The 19,145-nt window shown below is 36.8% G+C and overlaps 2 protein-coding genes across 6 annotated transcripts; one reads left to right on the top strand and one right to left on the bottom strand.

Annotated features, from left to right (window-relative positions):
• The first annotated feature begins 4 nt into the window (after positions 1-4).
• Positions 5-8,005, top strand: TRMT13 (tRNA methyltransferase 13 homolog). 3 transcript variants are annotated; one of them, XM_005434189.4, is made up of 11 exons: positions 5-139; positions 519-565; positions 655-721; positions 2,202-2,264; positions 2,396-2,465; positions 2,922-3,028; positions 3,990-4,157; positions 4,471-4,543; positions 5,254-5,328; positions 6,186-6,600; positions 6,918-8,005. In XM_005434189.4, the coding sequence occupies exons 1-11, from the start codon at positions 5-7 to the stop codon at positions 7,111-7,113; spliced, it is 1,416 nt and encodes a 471-aa protein (XP_005434246.1). In that variant the 3' UTR covers positions 7,114-8,005. The 3 variants fall into 3 exon arrangements, 2 of the variants coding, with proteins under 2 accessions (XP_005434246.1, XP_055580149.1); XM_055724174.1 differs by lacking the exon at positions 6,918-8,005 and having other exon boundaries at positions 6,186-6,329; positions 6,455-6,594; XR_008734615.1 differs by lacking the exon at positions 6,918-8,005 and having other exon boundaries at positions 5,254-5,507; positions 6,186-6,323.
• LRRC39 (leucine rich repeat containing 39) lies at positions 7,303-19,089 on the bottom strand. 3 transcript variants are annotated; one of them, XM_055724170.1, is made up of 12 exons: positions 18,050-19,089; positions 17,241-17,297; positions 16,661-16,706; positions 14,990-15,043; positions 14,292-14,492; positions 13,270-13,375; positions 12,090-12,246; positions 11,392-11,528; positions 9,717-9,862; positions 9,189-9,341; positions 7,999-8,138; positions 7,303-7,437 (listed from the first exon to the last, which is right to left on the bottom strand). In XM_055724170.1, the coding sequence occupies exons 5-12, from the start codon at positions 14,414-14,416 to the stop codon at positions 7,385-7,387; spliced, it is 1,017 nt and encodes a 338-aa protein (XP_055580145.1). In that variant the 5' UTR covers positions 14,417-14,492; positions 14,990-15,043; positions 16,661-16,706; positions 17,241-17,297; positions 18,050-19,089; the 3' UTR covers positions 7,303-7,384. The 3 variants fall into 3 exon arrangements, with proteins under 3 accessions (XP_055580145.1, XP_055580142.1, XP_055580143.1); XM_055724167.1 differs by lacking the exon at positions 7,303-7,437 and having other exon boundaries at positions 7,876-8,138; XM_055724168.1 differs by lacking the exons at positions 7,303-7,437; positions 17,241-17,297; positions 18,050-19,089 and having other exon boundaries at positions 7,876-8,138; positions 16,661-17,220.
• Between the last annotated feature and the right edge of the window lie 56 nt (positions 19,090-19,145).

Genomic DNA, 19,145 nt, shown 5'->3' with positions numbered 1-19,145 from the left:
GGCAATGGCGGCGCCGGAGCTGGGCCGCGGCGCTCCGGTCCCGGGGCGCTGTGCCTACTTCGTGGAGAGGAAGAAGCGCTTCTGCAAGATGATCCCGGCTCCCGGGAGGCGCTTCTGCGGAGAGCACGAGCAGCAGGAGGTACCGGGCCTGGCCGGGCGGGGCAGCTGGCACCTTCCTGCGGCGGGGGAGGGGACGCCCCGGCGGCACGGCTGGGGCCTGGGGTGACATGGCCGCCCGAGCGGGCGGGAGCGGCAGCGCCGGTGCAGCCTTCGAGCAGCGGATGTGCTGAGGCCACTCGTTCAGCCCGGCAGGAACGCGGCCGTTACGTTATAGGTTTGTTCTTTCTCTTAGGAGCCACTCGGGTACTGAACTCTTGTCTCAATTTCTCCATTCCAGTTGACGTGCCTACCTCAGAGTAGATGCTTTATGAAAATCAGGTGTCCCTCAACAGCATCTCTAGAACAGGAATGCTGAACGCATGCTGAAGTGTTGTCTAAAACTTTTCTTTTGTGACTAGGAAGAAAATGACAGGAAAAGAATTCCGTGCCCTCTCGATCCCAAACAGTGAGTACCTGTAAATGCCTCTCCTGTTTTTTGCCAGAGCTCGCATGAGAAATGCATCTACGTAACTTTTCTTTCCATTTGGATTTTAGCACTGTATACGAAGACCAACTACAAAAGCATTTAAAAAAATGTAATTCAAGAGCGAAGCCGAAGCCAGTAAGTGTTCAGCAGGCCCGCGCCCCGCGACCTTGCAGCGCTGCCCGTGGCCCCGCACTCGGCGCTGGTGGCCCGGCTCGCGGGGCACCAGTCTTGCACACAGGCTGACGTGTCACTTATTCCAGGCTTGCACAAGACCGGGTGCTAGGTGGTTAAACCACCGAGGCAGCACACCAGTTAACACGTAGTAAAGCATTTTATGCACTTTGAGCAATTGCTGACGCTCAGGTTTAGTCACAATTTTCATAGGTCCTTACAAGTCTCCATTTAAAGGTACGGCATCCTTTCTTTTCACTGGTCTGTGGGGAGGGGGCCGTATTGGGAGGGGGCTTTCCTTGCTCCACGGTGGGTCTTATAGTATGCTAATTAGGTTAGTTCATACATAGTTCCAAGTAATTTTCTGTTTGGTCTCTTAATTTCTTTCCCATTTGGTTCTCCCTGAGCTTATCTTGTTACTTTCTTAGCTTGACTGACTTACAGTGTCTATTTATTCTCCCAAAGCCATGCCTTTGGTTAACTACTTGTAAGGATTGGTTAACATCCTCTGTTTTTCAAATTCTTTTGACTGTTTTGCTGTAGATATTTACATATTTTGCCTAAATTTCAAGTTAAAGAAACAGACTGACCTGTTAACCACATACATGACCATGTACATGCGTATGCTTGATCTAATAATGAACTGGTCGACTACATGCAGAGAGTTCATTGTGCTGACAGCAGCTGTGAACCGGAGGACAGCAGTCTTAGCAAGCACTACAGGAAGGACGATATGGAAGCTGAATTAAGTGCTTGCTGAAATGGAATTCACATTCCAGTCTCCTCATACTCTGTGTCCCCTTTCACCATAGTTCAGTACAACTTTTCAGTTGTCTTAGTTGCAAATGAAAATGCTGAATTTGTTTTTCTCAAAAACGTTCTCTGAGAATAGTCTCTCACAATTGCCATTCATTTTAGAAACTCAGTGACAGATTATCCTTGGAAAGCAAAACTAGCGGGTGTTTTCTAGGTGTTTTCCTACCCCTGGCAGTCTGCTGCCCTAACCAGCTGGCTGCTTCACTCAAACTAGCAGTGAATTGTGGAAAGCTAGGCCGAGTTGCAGCCAGTGCTGAGGGAAGGAATAAGATGTATGTCTCAACAGCTGTTTCAAGAAAACCGAAGATGGCTTCTTTATTATCTGCCCTTCTGCTTTATGAGTATCGTACCTTTAGTATTACCTGGGAAACCTTAAAATCACCTCCGGCATCAGTCTAGTAAGTGTTGACAGCTTAACTCTTACAAACACGTTCAGTCTTGTCAAAATGCGTCAGAACAGTCATTTCTGGTGGGGACTCGGGATCAGACTATAGGGAAAAAAATTACTTGAAATATCTTCTTTTGCAGTGGATTCCTATTGCTATGTACTTTATCATAAAACCAGTGAAGAATTTAGCATTTTGCTTCCTGATGATTAACAAAATCATATTTCTTTTGAATTTTAAAGGTCTACTTTGTTCAAGATATTAATGCAGGTTTAAAAGACGTAGCAGAAATACCAGAAAAAGAAGTGAGTACATTTATTTATTCTAAAGCTTAGTCCCTACATAACATATTGCAATTTATCATACGACTAAAGAACTATCAAAGATAAAAAGCTCTTGAATTTATGGATGCCACTTTTATTTCCCCCTTAAAAAGGTACCTATCTGTTCTCTATCCAAAGAAAAGCTGGATAACTTAATAATCACATTGAAAAAAGCAAGTACTGGTGAGTTTACTTAATACTGAAAATAAGACGTTTTAAATTGAATTGATTGAATATTTCATTGTCATTTTTGCTGTTAGATATCTGTGAAAATGTAAGACATTTGGCACTAAACGCATCTGAAGTAATTATTAGCAAGATAATAGGCAATCCTTCTATAGCTAAATTTTACTCAGAAGAATATACTAGATTGAGAGAATGATAAAATACTGAACTTTTGTTCATATTGCTAATTTCCCTTCCTTCTGTGTTTTTTGTTTCCCACTCGAGATACCACTACAGATAATACAGCTCTGTTATAAACATGTGATGATAGATTTATGCTCCCAACAGACTGTTTTGTTGGTGCTACAGATTGAGCTCATGTCTGAATATTGTAACGTATGTGTTACAAAAACAAAAACTCTTGGAAACTGGAAACCTATACCTTACAAGTTTTGTATTTGCATTTGCATGCAGGTCTGGAACTTCACCTTAAGGAACAAGTACTGTCCCACCAGGCTTTACAAGAAGCCTTAAATGACCCAAAGAATGGGGAATCTGCTGTCAAACACTTGAAACAACAGGTATGATCGCTGCTTTACTCATAGGTATAGATGTTTTTAAACACATGGAATTCTGCTGCTGTAAATTTGAGTGACTGTGCATCCATGATGCTCGTCACTTCACGTAGAGGAAATCGGAGATGCTCAGTAACTATGCTCTTCAAATAATAGCATGTATATAACCTTTGAATGGCTGTTGTGTTAAATGTTAGTAACAAAAGTTTATTAGGATACTGAAATAAATTACAAATTATGTGGTGGTATTCTGAATTTTAACTAATGTATTCTTATTTTATATTACCTCATAATAAATCTGAGCTACCAAAGGTAAAATGTTGTATTTACTAAGAATTAAAAAGGAATTTTTTTACTTTTTCTGTAAGAGCTGGTCCTAGACTTCCTGGTTATATAACAGATGCATAAAAAGAACTGGAGAGCCCGAGTTTGCCTTCTGCCTTTTTAAGTGCATTGAACAGCAAGAACTGTAAGGGAGATGAATTGCAGACTGTAGCAAAATAGAAAGTTTTGGGAAGAAAATCTAAAAGTGAGAAATGTCTGGATCTTACTTTCTTCCCATGTTCTAGCTTTCCTATGTATTACAAAATGCTTAACTGCAGCAGAGAGAGAGGGCTCTGCGGGCACTGATGCTTCACAGAAAGATCTAGTACAGTACCCATATTTTGGATGTCTACTTTGAGAATCGGCGGAGAGTATTATAGCATGTACCTGGATCCTACAAATCCCACTCCAAAAAAATGCGGGTGGAGTTCTGCGAGCAGTGGAAGAAGGGCAGGGTTATGCTGACTAGCCAGAAGTTATAATCCCTTTCCTCTGTGTACACATCATCTTCTTCCTAATCCCTCATGGAAGGAAAGGCTTGAAAAAGTCTTTTGAAGTTTGGTGAAGTAATCATTTTCCACTGGGCATTACAATACACGATGTATGTATTTGCTTGGTTTGTATAATCTTTTGATGTTTGTAGGCTTCTATTTTAGGTAACATGGAAAAACTACATTTACTCGGTCCAGGAAGATGTTTTGTTGAGTTTGGAGCTGGGCGAGGAAAGCTGTCTCACTGGGTTGACGTTGCCTTACAGGATGCTGAAAATGTTCAGTTTTTGCTTGTGGAAAGGGCAACTACAAGGTTCAAGGTAAGAGGTTATTGTCACATTGGCAGACTATAATTTTTAAACTATTGTCATTGAAGCTATTAGTATTTGCTTTTTATCTTTAAAACCAAAACAAAACCTTTACATTTTAAAAGTTTTTGGAAGTGTGATTGCCTACATTCCATACTTCAGCAATAGCAAATTTATTTAAAAAAAAAATAATCCTGGTGTATAATGTTGGAAATATGCAGATGTTGACTTGACAGGAAAAAAAGTCTAGCATTAATATCTGGAGCAAAAGTATAATTATGAGTGGGCAGCCCTGCTTAATGATCTTGTTGTTATGTTTACACAGGTGGATGGAAAACATAAAAGGAGAGATTCTGTATTTGAAAGGCTTCAAGTTGATATTCAGCACTTATGTTTAAGTAAGTTCCTTCTCGGCTTGCATAACTGTGTAACTAGAGGCTTAATTGTAGATTTTGAGTACTGGAATTCAAGTCAATTTGTATGTAGCACGCTTAGATGTACTTGGGTTTGAACATGATTCTCAGTGGTTACTTGGACATGTTAATGCTCTGTGTATATACATATATACACACACATACATGTATTAAATGGAGACTTAAAATTTTCTGCTTTTTATACACTTAGGAGGACATCAATGTAGGTGAGAAATACCTAAACAAAACCACTTTGAATGTTTTTTAAGAACTTGCAGGACTAAAAACCATTGCATTGTTGGTTGTAGGCGTGCAGAATGAAGCAAGTCATGCATATCATTGATTTGCTATGCATATCAGTACTACAGAACTCGTGGGAACACCTGTCACCAGGAGATGCATTAACATATTTAAATTTCATAGGCAGTATAGAAAGGCTGAAGTGTTTAAATATGCTTCTCAGCCACAACATCCAATCCTCTTAACTTCTTTTAAAAAAGAAACTTTCCTTTGAATAGCTTATAACTGTATATACAGTCCACTGTATTTTTAATAGTGGTAAACATTTATTTCTTTTTTTAAGTGTGCTGAAGTTACATTATCTGAAAAAAATATTGCCCCAACTATAATAATAGAGGTTCTGGGGTTGTTGTGGACTGTATGTGGGCATTATCTTTTTTTTTTTCTCTCTCCAGATAAAGTACCTATTTTAGAGAAGAAAAAGCTACCACTAGTAGGTATTGGGAAACATTTATGTGGTGCTGCAACAGGTATGAATTACATATGTGTGAACTGCAGAAAACTACAATACTAAATCTTACGATCTGGATGGACTGATCTTCCCAACTGTCCTTTTAAGCTTTTCTTGCCCTCTTAACCCTTTTTTAGTGAATGAAGCAATTATATGTCATCTAAATATCTACTGACATCTATTGACTTCAGTGGAATAGTAAGTGGAAAATAGATGCAAGGCTACACTAGACAGAAGTAAAACCTTTCTTTATCTATACATCTAAAAGAATAGTAGAATAAAGAATAGTGTGTGGTGGCATGGGTCATATATTTGTAAACTGTTGGAAGTACTGTTTTAACACCACCACCTCTACTCTGAAATACTTTTCTTTCTCAATTTGTGTTCTGAAAATGAGAAGAATATGTTTCTGTCCTGATAATTTTAAACACGCTTTTTCTAATGTTACGTCTCTGCTAAGTAAAGGCATCTCAAATACGACACCTATATAGGTACTGTTACAAAGACGACAGTTAAGCATTTAAGAAATACATGTATGTATTACATAGATTGTGTCCTAGATATCAGACTTTTAGAGCAAATACTTGAATGTTTTACAGGGAAGAGATAATATGCCAGTTTGTTAACCAAAGTATTTCGAATTTACTTGTGTAGAACAAATAGAGGATAAGCCCTTAGTAGCTCCAGGGGTCTCAATAATATTCATTTAGGGTTTTCATGTTTTCAAAGCATGCTTGTAATTTTTGGTTATGCTTAAAATTGCTTTTTGACCTAGTTCGTGATGTATGCTTTTATTCTTCGTGGCATATAGCCTTATGCAAATAACGGCATGGTGTTCATCGCTATTTTTGGGGGGTATATCTGGTTTTTTCCTAGATCTTGCTTTGAGATGCCTGGTTGAAAGTTATACAACTTGCTGTGATGGAGAATCTCAAGAGCCTGCACCAAAACGCTCTAGGACTGATAAGACAGAGGTGGCTTCTAACAACTCTGCTGATAATGAAAGCAACAAAGATGACTGTAAGCCTGTAGCTGGAATTGTTATTGCACTGTGTTGCCATCACAAGTGTGACTGGACACATTATGTAGGCAGGGAGTTCTTTAAATCAGTAGGACTTGGACCAGTAGAATTTAATTATTTTCAGAGAATGAGTAGCTGGGCCACTTGCGGTATGCGAGAAACCACAACCAAAGCCTCTACAAGTGACGAAAGTGAAGATCAGTCTAACAACATGGAAGAACATGAGCAAACGTGCAGCAAGACCGAGAGCGGTTCTGATACTTTACAAGGGTATGTAATTTTTTTCCTAACAAATGGACTTCTGCAGAAAAGCAAAATTACGTATAGTGGTACATGAAACTTTTTTGGCTCCTTCAAAATGACTTACTTTATAGAAACATTTTAATTATGAAATTTATAGAAATATTCTACTTTAAAAATACAATTTTCATGGACGTACATTTAAAAATATTTAAACAGTCGTGCTTGCCTGAGTTGAACTTAAGCGTGATTTCACTAGTTTTTCTAAGCTTAACTACTGATGTTAAATTAACAAAACTATTCTTTTGACACGTTGTTAATTCTTTTCCTCCTTTCTATGAAACCAGGATACTTACTGTTGAAGAACGAAAGGAGATAGGTCACCTCTGTAAACTGCTGATTGATCATGGACGGATTGAATATTTGCAACAACACGGATACAAGGCTGCACTACAGTATTATACAGAGCCTGCTGTGTCCTTGGAGAATGTTCTGTTGACAGCTGTCCCAAGTCTGTCTTTGATACCAGAGCCAACTACATGACAGAAGACAGATCTGGAATTGATAGGAAAAAACCCCTACAAAACTAAACCTGGATTTTTTAAAAAGCTAATTCATTGCTTATAAAGAGCTCTTTAAGTCTTTCCTGTGCCCAGGAAAGGTCTTATATTACCCAGTTTCACTAGGAATTACAAATATGCAAACAAATTCTCATCAGTGGAAAAATAAAATGCCCAAGAACGTTTAAAACCTGCTGTGTGCTGCTTTTCCAGGAAGTATACTTGATATGTTCTTCCATTCACAGTTACGTTCTTTATTCATTATCATTTATGACAGAAGTACCAAAAGTACAGCTTTCCAGATTTCCTGAAAGACAATGGGTTAAAATAAGAGCAATTAACATACTTTATTTTCACTTTAAAAGTTCAGGATAGCTTTGTATTTCCTCTTAGGTTAATTAAGTAGGCCCAGGTACTTTGATCAGCCCTTGGCGCTAGGGGAACGTTAAGGACGAAAGCTTACTTGTAAACTGTCATCTTGATATATTTTTGCTAATTTGATTATTCATTTATGAAATATTGGTAAGAAAAAAGCTTCCTTAGCGTTCTAAACCAAGAGCATTTCGGTCATCAAATTTTTAGGCCTTCATGATAAATAGAATGAAGATCAGAGAGAACATTTTATATCTGCAATGAAGTGTCTCTGCAGTTAACAGCTGCCACCTGCACATCTGTTCAGAAGTGCTTCTCCTGGTCTCTTACTGCAACCTACCCTCAGTAAAAATCTCTTTACAGATTTTTTTGAAAATATTAACTCATTTATTAAGAAGATTATTCATATTTTATTTGTCTGTGTATCCTAGCTTTTGTTTATCCTTCCGTTCAGCACTGCATTCCCGAGAGATCTGAAATAATAAAAAAGCCATACCTCTTTTCTTGAGTGACTCCTGGATATACATGTGCATGAATTCAATGCCAAACATTTCCTGTTGCTCCTCCTCTTCTGTATTCTCACACGGAGGGAGCGTTACCTCTAACTCCAGCGGGTTGTCTCTGAAGTTGACAAATCTGACAGTTCATCAGAAAAGGTTACTCTTGCAACAGGTTTTGTCCAGAGAGAACAACTCTTTTGAAACAATTAAGATTCTTCAAACAGTTTTTTGAGCAAAATAAAATGTCTTTTCTTATACTAAACTCACCACTGTATTAGTAGTATTAAGTAAACTAAGCCAAGACAACACCTTTTAATAACCGTAGCTGATTGTGGTGGGAGAAAATCCTGCAGTCCTTGTCATTTTGTCTTCAGGTTTGCCTGACCCCGTTGTCAACCTTACTGAACTTCCAAAACCAGATGAGTGGATGACAACAAGAGTGCAAATGCCTGCATCCTCCCAGCTTTGCAAGGCAATAGCCAGCCCTGTCTCCCTCTGGTTTTGGTCCATCCCTGAGCCTTCTTCCAAAACATCTGAAAACAGAATTGTCTTAACTGGGCTAGATGTGATTTATTTAGACTAAGGTTCTTTCTCGAAAATGGCCAGCATCTAGTAATTCAAATAAAAATGCAAATAATAGGAAAGTTTCTGTCACAGTATACAAAATAATATTTCAAGTTCTACCAATTAAAAATTTACATTTAATTATTTTTTTTATTTTTCAAATAAAATATAGGAGAGTTTCATCCATATCCTTATACCCAATCCTTTTTGTTTAATCCTGAATTCTTGACTTCTCTAGTGCTAAAGTTCAACTTCTTGTCGTTTTTATGTTTGTCACATATTTTTCCTCCTAGCTCTTGGCTTTAGAGAGTGATATAAAAGGTCAATTAGAAGTGGGCGTTTGGACCTTTCAGAAATGAGAACATATATATCACAGTCTCCTTTTTCATTTGGGACTGTAACTATCATAGCTTACTTACTCAGATCAGTTGTGCTACACAACCCTTCTTGACCAGATGCTCAACTGTTGCGAATTTGTGTAATTATGCTGACTTACAGGGTATTGCGTCCATCTGTACAACTGTGGACATGCCTTAGTATCACTTTAGGATGTACAACTCAAGGCAGACTTTAAAACTTATCTTCTAGTATTTTTATTTGTATTTCTGTTGCTTTTTCTTACCTCAGATTTGTCATGTCCTTCATACAGGCTGGAATATCCTTAAGTTTGTTATTGCTAAGAACAAGAGTACTGAGATTTTTCATATTGCTAATGGTTTCTGGCAAAGAGTTTATCTCATTCCTTTGGAGCCATAAAGTGTGGAGATTTCCCATTCTGTAAAATAGGTATTCGTGCAAGCAATCAAGATTCAGAAAATTAATCTTACCATCATTAATAAAAAGTAATCGGTTCATTTTTACAGCCACATAAAGGACTCTCATAAAGGTAGACCAATTCTCAAAGGAAACCCCACATCCAAGATAATCACCTAACCTCTGGTCCAAAATGTCATTGGCAAGAAATATTTAACTTGGTACTGAATTTATTGTTTGTTATATGGATTATTCCAGCTCATCCAAAATAACACATTAGGACTGATAAATCTTAAGTTTGCAGTGATATTAACATTAATATAATCCTTTGAGGTCGGATTTAATAATTAGAATTTCAATCCAGTTGAACTGAGGCCAAAATGCGAGCTTTATTTACCTGTCAATTGCCTCAGGAAGCTCCTGGAGTTTATTTCCCCCCATATCTAACCACTGTAGACTTGGCATGTTGAGAAGAGCTGAAGGGATGGTAGTAAACTGATTCATGCACAAATCTATATGTGAAAGCTTCTTTAAATCACTGAGCTGAAAAGAAAGATTTAATGTAAATTTGTATAGCTGTTGCATTACAGCACTGCTGTAATAATGTGGACTGAAAAAAAAGAACGATTTAGAAACATTACAACACGTTCTGGAGTTGGAAAACACAGAATGGTTTCTGAGTTCCGTTAGCTGATAGTAGCTAACAACTACAGTTCTGGAAGGTAGGTAGGTTTGAAACTGATCAGGCAGAAGAATTTTATCTCCCACCTGGCAGTGAGTGCCCTAAATGCTGAGAAGCTGAATGCCGTGACTACAACACAGGTATACCCTAAGCCCTGAGAAGAAAAGGAATTTTAGAAACACCACTGTCCTTAGTATTTCATACTCCATGCAATACACCATTTTTCATTAGTCAAATATTTAAATTTTTATGAATCAAATTGCATGGACTGTAATTTAGAGGGAACCTAGACACCTGCAATGTTTTGAAGTCTACTGCCACGGCAAGACATTCTAAAAATTAAACATAGCCTTATTTCAGTATGCAACACCTAAGTCCTTTGGTGAATCCTGCCTTCAGGCGCTTTTACAGTGTTCAAGTGATGTAAAGATGTTAATTGCAAATCTGGGCCAACTGTCTAAACACTGAACACCACTCAAGTTCACATACCCAGAGTTTCATGGTGTTCATATCACTGTAGTCTCAATAGGACAGAACCACGTATTTTCTATGAGCTGTTAATTTAAAAGCTATCACTCTACATTATACCATATAACCTGTATCCACGTAGATTTTGTAAATCCTGGATTCTGATTACTAGTGTATATTTTCATTTGAAGATGTGTTGTTAGGTATTACTGGTTGGATTCACTCAATTTTGCAAGGCAATGATTGCTGTCAACTATTGCCACTACTGGGTTTTTAAATAAATTGAAGCAAGTACAAATGGTTACATAATTGTCATCTCTATCTAAGAGACTTAACAGAGATGCAGGTGTCTCTCACATTTAGGTCAGTCCAAATTAAAGCTCAGTAGTAGGTGAGCAATTGTTTTTATTCTCTCTTAATTGCTTTCAATGTCTCAGAACAACATTCATTCAACTTGTGCAGGCAGTTGTATAAATCACACAAACCCTTTTGACAGCAGCTCTGGTAAAGGTGCTTACAGTTGTGTCCTGGCACATGTTATGAATTTGTGTTCTCAACCATAAAGGGGAAATTCTCTGTGCTAAGGCATCACATCCTCAGTGCGGTAAATCAGTGAAGACCTTCAGCCTAAACAAATTAACGTCAAATGTTATCACTGTCCTGTATGCACTAAGTCATTTATCTGGACAAAATAAAGATTGGCTCCTTCAACCACTCAGGTATATGTATGTCCTCATATGGCTTCAGTTTGATTAGTCAAATACTGTTCACATACTTGTTTCTGTGGAGTAGTTTTCAGATTTGCTTTGATACTCTGATTTCACATGGGAGCACAACATTTAATGATAATTATTTTCAAAATATAAATAAATAAATTCAAAATATACATTAAATAAAACTAAGCAAAACAGTCTATCAAAACCTGAGGAGGAAGATCACAGATACTCCTGTTGACAGCCAATTCCAATCTTTCCAGACTGACACAGTTACTTATTTCCTTAGGAACAGACTTTATTCTGTTGTAACTGAGAAGCAGCTCTTGGAGGCTAGTCAGCTGGCCTGCAGAGAACACAAATGAGAAATCACAAATGTTCACATTCATTCTATTTGAAATACAGTATTACTTGTTTTGTGTTATCCTTCTACTGTTATACAAGTGCTCAGTGTTCTCACTGAAAAAAAAAAAAATCACCGAAATTTAAATAGGAGGATTTCAGGACTCTCTAGTACAGAACTGCTAAGAAAAAAAGCCCAAAAAAATCAAAAAAGCCCTTGGGAACATAGGCTACTCGTGTCGTGGACTCAGAACACGAAGCCTGTTTTTTCAGTACCACATTTCTAGCTGTGTTCTGATGTCTAGTACCTGCTGCGCCTACAAACTTTTTTCTCATGCTGAGCTTTCATAAAGATATGTCTCCTCCATCTGCCCATATTTTTTTATTTATTTATTTATAGGGAATGCATGGTTTTAAGATCTCTATCACGCTGTCACATTTAAATTGTCTGTTTCCTAACTACTCAATAGGATTGTTAGACAGGCAAAGTGCCCCCAAATGGCATGTTTGTGTAAGATTAATTTTCTTAGGAAAGCAGCTTAAAATAAAAGAAAGCACAGCTCACCAATTTCTTTAGGTATACTTTCAATTGAGTTCCGGGATAGATCTAGAACAACAAGACTCTGAAATCTTCCAATGAACTGAGGAATTTTCTGCAAACTAGTTCTATGAAGCTGCCATTCCTGGAGATGGACTAGTTTCAATAAGCAGGAAGGTAGTGTCTAAGACAAGAAATAGGAACCAGAAGAAATTCCACTTAGTATACAAGAATACAGACTTACATAGAAGTTTTATTTGAAACAGTAACAGTTTTTTTCTTCTCAAGCTACACCATAACATCCTGAAATGAACACCACCAATATGGGTCATTCTGACCACAGATTTAACCTGCCCAGTTTTTGCTCCCAGGATTTAGATATCTGCACTACCGTCATTGCTTGAAAAATGTCAGGCTTGCTTATTTCTTTTCTTTGAAGAAAGCAAATATAACTGAAGAGAAAACTGCTCTAAATAGACTTTTTTCATTTAAATGGTGATCTAAATTCTATTATTCTGTTAAGAAAAACAGTGAGCAGCTGAGAGTAAAAGTGCTGAGGAATAGAAAAGCCACAATGTCTGTATGCTCTGAGTCCTGAACAAGGAACACTGCCCTGTGGACACCAGAGTATTGCTGAGTGTGGCTGTCACTCTCTCACTGCCCTCAACATGGTCTAATTCTCATCACCTCACACTAACTGCCATCTGCATTTCTGTGTGGCTCAGAACAGACGCTGGCTTCCACTCTGTCATTGATTCTACAGTTAGCTGCTTCCCTCCATACATCAGAAACAAGAACAATAGTATTCTGGGAATCTACTGATTCACTTTTACTCTTAGAAACAACCGTAAGAAACACTTTCCTGCACCTAAACAGAGGGTTTTCACCTTGACACATTTCAGTAGTTCAGGCGTGTTAACGTTAAATGATGATTTATTTAATTAAACTCATAATTTGCACTGTAATAATTTCTAACACAAAAAAGCTTTTGGTGCTCTATTTTTGCAGAGTAATACTTAATACTGAGGACTAAAAAAGTCAGCTTGCTTTTACACTTTCACAACAGTGTGTCTTAATTGTTAGCAAAGCACACAGTAAGCACTTCATAGATTAAAAATAGTGCAGCTGTGAGTATAAAGTTGTAAATAGTAGTTTTCTAATGCATCAGTCATTCAATCCAAGCAGCATTCATTCCTATCATCACTACCTTCCATTCTTCTTCCTCTATCCTTAAAATTGCTCTTCCATCTTCATTAATAACTTTTTCTTTGAGCTTTGCTAAAGCAGCTCTCTCCTCCCAGACAAGTAGTAGCCTACAAGGGAAAGAAGATCTGTCAGTGGTGCAACAATGAATACAGGCAATAATTACTATCCGTTCTACTTTTCTGGAACAAATAGACAGTAGTAGCCTTTTTGGATGCCAAACAACTTTTATTATATCTAGATGCTAAATATGCTATCAATTTCAGGGAAGAAAAGAAGATAAAGTAATGTTTGGCTCAGGTAATTTATAGGAATTTTATTTTACAGTTCTTCAAATTTACAGTCAGAAGGAAGACATAACTTCATTCACTTTCATTGTACTGCAGCAGGGCAACAGAGTAAAAAGTCACAGGGAACTAAGTTCCAAAGCCGTTAATTTTTAAGCAGTTCCCTAAAAAGAAAGCCTTCAGTTCCACCAAATGGAATTGCAATCAAACAGGGTAAATCAGCTAGGGATTCTTTTCACTTGCTTTCCAAAGGGGACTTAAGAATTACCAAAATTAGGCCAATTCTCTTTTTCTCCTTGTATTTTCCATTAGTAACTTTTGAATTTCTTACTCCATTTCAAACATATCTGACAAATTAGGAAGAGTTCCAAGACCAGAATGCTAAATTCCTTCACATTTCATGAAACTGCTGGGCAGACAGCAGACCAAGTGACCCTGTTAATGCCTCTATTGAGAAGAAGGCATAACAAATTAAAACCTCCACTGGTGAAAATATCCACACAGGAGAGGATTTTAATACTTGAATTTAGAGGATTTAGTGTATATGCTAACGTTTTTATCACGGAACACAATTCTTGGTTTGACCTGACCATATTATTGGATTCTAACCAGTGGGAATTCTGCTGGAGTAATGACTAAACAGACTCTGGATGAGTCTGAAAAGACTGATTATGGTCTTCTGAAATGTAACATACGGTCTAGCTTTTCACATACTTAGAAAGATTTATAATTTACCTACCTTCCTGCAGACCTCTGTCTGAATTCCTTTTCTTTCTGTAATTCTTCATTTATCTTGTGTATTCTCACTTCCCAAAGTGTCTTCACAGCAGTGAATGTTCCAATGCAAACTGCAGTTTCAGTCATGATCCTTACATGTTCAGATTCAGTCACAGGAATCTGATTGTGAATTTCAGGCTCAACATATCAGCACATGTATCAGCTACCAGATGGGGACAGTGACATGAAAACTAAAATACTGCAATAGCCACTTGATAATATTATTAAATTTAGTTAATGTATAGAACTGAATTTTACCAACTGCTTTCTCTTTATAGAAATAAGTAATCGCACCTGGTTAATTTTTTTTATAATAAGAAATGGTACTCTTGCAATCTCTCTGCATTCTTAGTCAGTGAACAACTGCTTCTCTCAGTTCCTTCCAATGGTAGGCTGAGTACTGCCCATGATTACTAAATGCAGATACAAGCATTCATTCCTTTCCCAGGAAGAAATGAAGCTGTTACGTGCAATATAGGACAGTTAAATCCTGGTTACTGCATCCTAGCAGCTAGCTGGTATAAATACTTACAAGTAAAGGAGTTTTGCACTTTAGAGAAACTGAACTGTTGCTGGAAATAAATTTGTATACTTTATTTGCATTCATTTTCTCCATAGTTTAACTCATTATAATATATTTTATAGTTAGTAATGCATTACCTTTAAGAAAAGGCTTTTAAAATTCTTCAGATCTCTCCAAATCTTCTTGTAGCCCTGAGTGTCAGGTTCCACATTTATTAAAAAAAAAAAAATAGCCTGAAGTTCTGAAGTCATCCATTCCTTAGTGAGATAATTAATACATATTTTCCTGAAGAGCAGCAAACCAGGATACTCAGCTATGCTAATCAGAGCATCCCTCTAAAAAGCATTCTTACTGCTGTTACTGTAGCCATTTGGGGAAGGGTATTTTTGGAAATAAGCTGGAGCCAAGATATTGATATTCAGATAAGCTTGGAGGGCTAAACTGCATGCCAACAGCAGCGTACCCATGACACTGATAACCAGAATGGTCCCTTTAAACTTTTTACTAATACTTTCAGGGAAAGGTAAGAAAAACCTCTTACACGTCCATTCAAACTAAATGAGTGAGGGTAACTTTCTTCCAAACAAGAAGGTAGATAACAACAAAAGTGGAACTTCAGGTCTTTTATACATATATTTCCCTACAATAACTGCTGCAGGCCTGTCTTTTAGAGCAATCTTTTCAATCACATTTATTCCATTATAATTTTGTATGGCATGGATAAGCCAGAATTGCTTAGTGAACATTTTTGTGTTCAAACTGTCAATCAATCTGTTTTGTTTACCATGCTTTTTGCTAAGATAGTTATTTGTAAAGCCTGACTATACTGAAATCACTTAATTAAAAATTTATAGCCAAATAATACCATATGTAAGTTGTCAGGAACGCTTCCTGTTCTAAAGACAGCATAAAAATCAAATTATAATGCTTGAATAAAGAAGAATCTCATCCAATACATTAATATTAAAGATTCTTAACTGTTTGTTTGTTAAGAAAAATTGGCAGGATTTGACAGGTGATGCAAATGGCAGCGACAGTGTGGCACAAAGCAGTCTGGCATTTAGGTTCATAAAGAGCCACTGAATTTTTTCTTGTAAACAGAGGATAGTATCCTCTTTCCATCCCCCACATAAATGATCAAATTTACTAGTTTGAAGGATTAACCTTTCTTTCCTCATACTAGCTACCTTTCCCATTCCTCATCCCGATATGCAACAGTAATAACTAAGACACTATATGAGGGGTTTTCTGCTCTGATTAGTAGTTACGATTTAAATTGCCTTATTTTTCAGGATTAAACTTCTATTGAGATTAAGTGATTCACCTGATCTCTTGTTTCTTGTTGTATAGAGACATTGTTTGAACTATAAGCCTTTTTAAGCTTATAGTTCTTCTTATATAAATTTTGCAGAAAAGACATTTGTTAATACTTGCATTCCTAAAACCAGTATTGGACTATACAGTTGAAAAAAAAGTACTCAAAACAAAACATAGTAAAGCTTACACTGGGTAACTCTTGCTGTGGAAAGAACATTATTCAATAAATATTGCTTTAGAACCATGAAATATGAAAGAGGGCCTAAGTATATGACTTTGTTTTCAGGGAGATTTAATGCTATAACAACAGGACTACCACCAAATTCTTATTATTTGTCAGGAAAATAAAAACTAATAGTCGTGCCATCGTGGCCAACAATTCAGAAGTGAATTTCCAAGTGTGGCTGTAAAACAACTGCGAATTTACTCCCAAGTAATCAGATGTCCCAACAACCTCATCTCCAAGCATCTGAAAGAGTTTAACAGCTTACCTCAATTACTCGGTGTTTTCAAGGATTTCCTGCGACTCACCGCTTTCTGGGCAAGAGCAGAGATAAATTATGAATCTTGTCTGTACTACCAAAACCATTTAGAACTCTCACTCAGACTCTAATGCAATGTCAGTCTAGTTCTAATTTTAACCTATAGCTGAGAATAGAAGGTATCACATGAGGCACTTCTGCAAAAACCCCAAGCATTTACCGCTCTCAGTGTCTTCCCAGTTTGCTGAACATGACTGGACGCCCATTAACAAAAGTTACAAATTGTGAACAAAAAGAACAAAGGAGTACCTGTGCTCCACAATGAAAAATAATCTAGTTTTGAATTCAAAATGACAATTACTTGCTTTATTCTAGTAACGCTTCTCTGCAAGATAATTAAGATTCAAAGTGCTATTAAACAGCAACATGGACTAATTAGATTAGAAAAAAGTATTACATCACTAAGTATTTTACTCATTACTTTTGCCCATGCTGAAGAATTCTCTTGTTGAAGGATTTTAGTGCAAATTATCAAAGTCCAGACAGAAAAGCAATTTTTATTAGGATGTGCAGAGGGGTAATTACTCACCCCTTTTCATGTTTCCAATCATGAAAGATTTTAAACATTCTATTTCTTCAAAGAGCCCTTGGGGAAGATAAAAGGTGAACAACTCTGTCAGAATCTTTTTCTTCAACCAAATGGAAAGAGAGAGCAATAATCACAGGTCACTATTTGAAGCAGAAGCCATAAAACCCAGTAATTCTGACCAATTCTTACACTGGAGTATAAAATGTGAAGATGGAATTTTAAAAATGTCATTCATTTGGTTATATCTTTCAGTACAAATCATTTTTCCATATTATTAGTGTTAGATTCTAGCAATAGCACATAGAACTTCACACCCAAAAAACCTCCTCTCCAGTCCATGACCAACTAAATACCTGAACACCAATACCTATTTAAAAAGACACCAACTGTTTTAGCTTTCAATTGTCCAAGTTGTTTTTTTTCGAAGTTACGCAAAAGCAAAACCGATCCAACAGGATCTTTGGTATAGCTATTTCTTCTTTCAGTTTTGGTATGGATTCAATCCCCACAATGCTTTTTAATCGATGCTTTTTCTTGATCTAAAAACGTCATAACCAAAAACCTAACTACTTAATTTTGTCCTCCTTAAATGAGACAGATAAGTAGAGCTTGGAAAAAAACCACAACCACCTTCCCTTTTATTGGGAGTTTTGAAAGACAAATCTCAGGCTCCTTGTGTGAGCAAAATTATTCCTTCCCAAATATTTCAAAATCACTTTATTGTTTTCCATCATACACTTATACTCCCTCAATTTATTTTCTCCATTGTCATCACATTAAAAAATACGCTATTCAGACTAATCCCTTACCATAACAATATACATGTAGGAAAGTAGCCATTAGGCTGTATTCTTTCGGTAGTCTTGGGTGCAGCACATTCTTCAAGATAAAAAGAAAGAGAAGTTTGAGTCACCTGTACAGGATAATAGTCACTGCATGAGTCACAAATAAAAACAATATTACTACAGTGCTTTCGGGCTTTAATTTTTTTTATTAGGAATATATAAATCTGATAAAAATGAAATGTGATAAGCATGATTTATTAGTCAAATGCTGCAAGAAATGACCTATATATAAAAGACCCTTATACCACAATAGAAATATAAATAGCACCTTACACATATGCTCCCATGCTCCCTCCCCTGCATTACCAGCTTTCCTCTCGCTCAGTCTCAACATCAACGATAGCAGAGATTCTGGTAGCTTGTGTCTTGCATCTTCACAGCTAAATGCAATAGACAACTTTGGTCTACAATTCTGGAGAATGCTCCTGTAGAGACAGTTTTTGATCTATCTAAAGAGAGGAGAAAATGTCCATTTTGTGCCTCACAATTTTTAAGGCCACGTAACTTTCTTTTCTTGTGTCTGTTTGCAGCTTAGGTTTCTAGGAGGTATTTTTAATCCAACAATTTTTTCCATGTCTCCTGGTAAATAACCAGCATAATCCTCATCCACTATTTCCTCTACCATAAAGTCACATAACTGTTGTCTGTTCTGAAGGCATTAACTTGAACGTATTCATTATGTGCCTTGTATCTGAGTTTAAAAAGTCCTTATCTCACACAGTATTTTTTTTTTAATGTTAATTCTTTGTTCTATCTGATTAGGCTGTCCAATTCTAGTATCTGAACATCAATAATACGATGCAAACTTTTAGAACATGTTCTGCTTACTGTCAGGCTTACCTAATGACAGAATAAAAAATTAGATCCTCCTTTTTTTTCTCCTTTTTTTTTGACAGATGCTTTCTATAAAAAACAAAAATAACTGGAAAGTATTTAAGAACTGCAACTACTTCCAGCCTATAAAAATACAGTATATTCTAGAGAGTATTAAGGCCCTGATTGTTATCAATAAATGTTATCAGTAAGCATTTGAATAAATACAGACTCTTCATTTATAATA

The sequence above is a fragment of the Falco cherrug genome, chromosome 12 (assembly GCF_023634085.1).
Source record: "Falco cherrug isolate bFalChe1 chromosome 12, bFalChe1.pri, whole genome shotgun sequence".
Classification (NCBI taxonomy): domain Eukaryota; kingdom Metazoa; phylum Chordata; class Aves; order Falconiformes; family Falconidae; genus Falco; species Falco cherrug.
The sequence above is the reverse complement of the archived record's forward strand: the minus strand, read 5'-3'. Positions and strand labels throughout refer to the sequence as shown.